Source organism: Arachis ipaensis, chromosome B02 (assembly GCF_000816755.2).
Source record: "Arachis ipaensis cultivar K30076 chromosome B02, Araip1.1, whole genome shotgun sequence".
Taxonomy (NCBI): Eukaryota; Viridiplantae; Streptophyta; class Magnoliopsida; order Fabales; family Fabaceae; genus Arachis; species Arachis ipaensis.
In genome coordinates this window covers 7,374,271-7,376,485 of record NC_029786.2, presented here as the reverse complement: position 1 = coordinate 7,376,485, position 2,215 = coordinate 7,374,271, and the positions used below count along the sequence as shown (strand labels likewise).

At 37.0% G+C, this 2,215-nt stretch overlaps 1 protein-coding gene across 1 annotated transcript in view; it reads right to left on the bottom strand.

The window, feature by feature from the left end:
- LOC107626723 (probable DNA double-strand break repair Rad50 ATPase) overlaps positions 1–1,977 on the bottom strand; it is a 4,239-nt gene extending 2,262 nt beyond the window's left edge. Inside the window, exons 1-2 of the mRNA XM_021116812.1 lie at positions 1,723–1,977; positions 3–1,471 (exon numbers count right to left, since the gene is read on the bottom strand). Coding sequence (XP_020972471.1) covers positions 3–1,118 — 1,116 coding nt within the window. The 5' untranslated portion in view covers positions 1,119–1,471; positions 1,723–1,977. The remainder of the gene's footprint in view (positions 1–2; positions 1,472–1,722) is intronic.

Here is a 2,215-nt window from a genome sequence, read left to right as displayed (position 1 = left end):
ACTTTACAAGTAAATTGCTTCTCTTTTGATTCAAACTCCTTTTCTCGTCCTTCAAATTTCCTCTCCTTTAACTCAAGGCCTTTCATTTGTTTTGCAAGTTGATTTTCGTTCACTTCAAGAACTTTGATCCGTTCTTCAAGTTGCTTTTTGGTTGACACAAATTGCTTGTCAGACTCTCTGAACAAGTCCCCTAGCAAATTGAGATGCACATCCATTTTGCAAATTTCGTCATCATATTCTTCGAGTTCCCTCTGCTTTTTCCTATGAATTTCATCACGCTGCTTGACCACCTTATGCACCATGTCACATTCCATGGCACATTGTTCCTCTTTTAACTTCAAATGCTTCGCGCATTCAGCAATCAGCTTTTCGATGGAGCTGAGCTGCTCTTTCTTTGATTTAAGTTCTATGTTGTGCCTTTTAATGCACCGTTGGATTGCTTCACATTCACTCTTTTTAAGGTCAAGATCTCGGGAATATGAATTCAGTTCTCCTTGAATAGTATCAACTTGTGTCTTTCTTTCAGGCTCTTCACATAGCACCTTATTACCTCCGTCTACGGAGCACAATTTTTGCTCTTTATACTCTCTCTTCGATTGACATTTCGTTATCTGAAGCTGATCATGCTTTTTCTCTACCAAATCTAGTTCAGCAAAAGCTTTAGAAAATTCCGAACCACTGCCTGAATTTTTCCTCTTCTCTTCCACGAAAGATGGGGAACCACCCTTGTTTTCAGCCACCCTTCTCACAATCTTAAACAATGGCTTCTTCTTTTTCTGAGAATCAGGATCCTCTACATTCTGCTCACTTATCCCAGGGACTGGCACTGTTTTGTTTGATGCATCCGAATCCAAGACTTTCAGCTTCTTAACCAAAGATTGCAAGGGACTTTCAGCATCCAAATCTTGTTCTAGAAACCTCTTCTTATCACTAACACAGGAACCATCTTGAGTTGCTTCCTCAACTAGTTCTGAAAAAGCCGTCTTGCAAAAAGAGCTATCATACTTCCCGCTAGTGCTAGATGTTCTTGAACCATGATGCAATCTGAAACGTATTGGTGGTCTAGGGACCCCAGCAGCCACTTGATCCTCACAAACATGCTTGCCTTCTATGGACATTTTGTGTCTTTCAAAAGAGGCTTAGCTATCTCCTAATGGCAGTGATTTTGAACCAACTTGCTATAAGCAACTTCACAGTACAAGAAATCAGGAAGATTTTACCATTTTGGAAGCCACATCACTTTGTAAGACACCTCAGAAATCAGTTTAACATGTTGATTTTTACCACTTTGCATGCCATGATTATAATTTATTGAACAGCACCCATGATCATCATCTTCATCATCATCTTACAACATTGGTAGATTAGAATCCAGAAGACCCATTATTCAAAAAACGAAAAGTGATTTGAGTCTGGTAATGGCATGCAGTGATGTTCAAAAACCTGGGGAATAAAAAAGTTTTTTTTTTTCCTAAAATAAAACAACAAACACACCACCAAAAAAAGAGAGGGCAAACGTATGATCACAATAGACAAATAGGCCTTGGGGTATGGATGATGAGTACAAACCATTAAAATGATAATGTGAAATTAAAATAACAAATAAAAGGGGGAAAAAGAGAGAGTTACGTTACATAGACCGTAGTAGTAGTAGTAGTAGTAGTAGTAGTACCTTGAAGTTGAAGAGCAAAAGTAGAAAAAGGAAGATGAAAAGGCAAGCACCTTGCTTGATTGGTTTTCTAATTGAAGCAAAACAAAACAATGGAAACAGAGGAGAAGAAGGCTTCTTTCTTGTTTCTTGTTGAAAGGGGTGTGATTGTGAGGAGTGAGGAGAGTGAAAGGGTTTGCCTTGTTCACGAAGTCTCTCCTCTACGTCTCTACCACTGTTCAACTGCAAGCTATGTACAGAAAGAGAAGCACCACTCTGCCCATTCTCCTAGTCTCCTGCTACGTTTTTTTTTTTATTTTCTTTTTTCCATTATTATTAGTATTTTTATTTATTTATTTTGGGTAAATATCTCAAGAAATAATGTTAGGTAGCATTATCTAAAGTTGTGGCAAATTTGGAAAGAATCAACGTAGCTTTTTAATTTTGAAATAAAGATGAATAAGAAATATTTGGTAATCAAAGAAAATCAGCCAAAAATAACCATAATTTACCTTATTTAGTATTAATTAATTGTCGTAACAATTAATTAATGCTAAATAAGGTAAG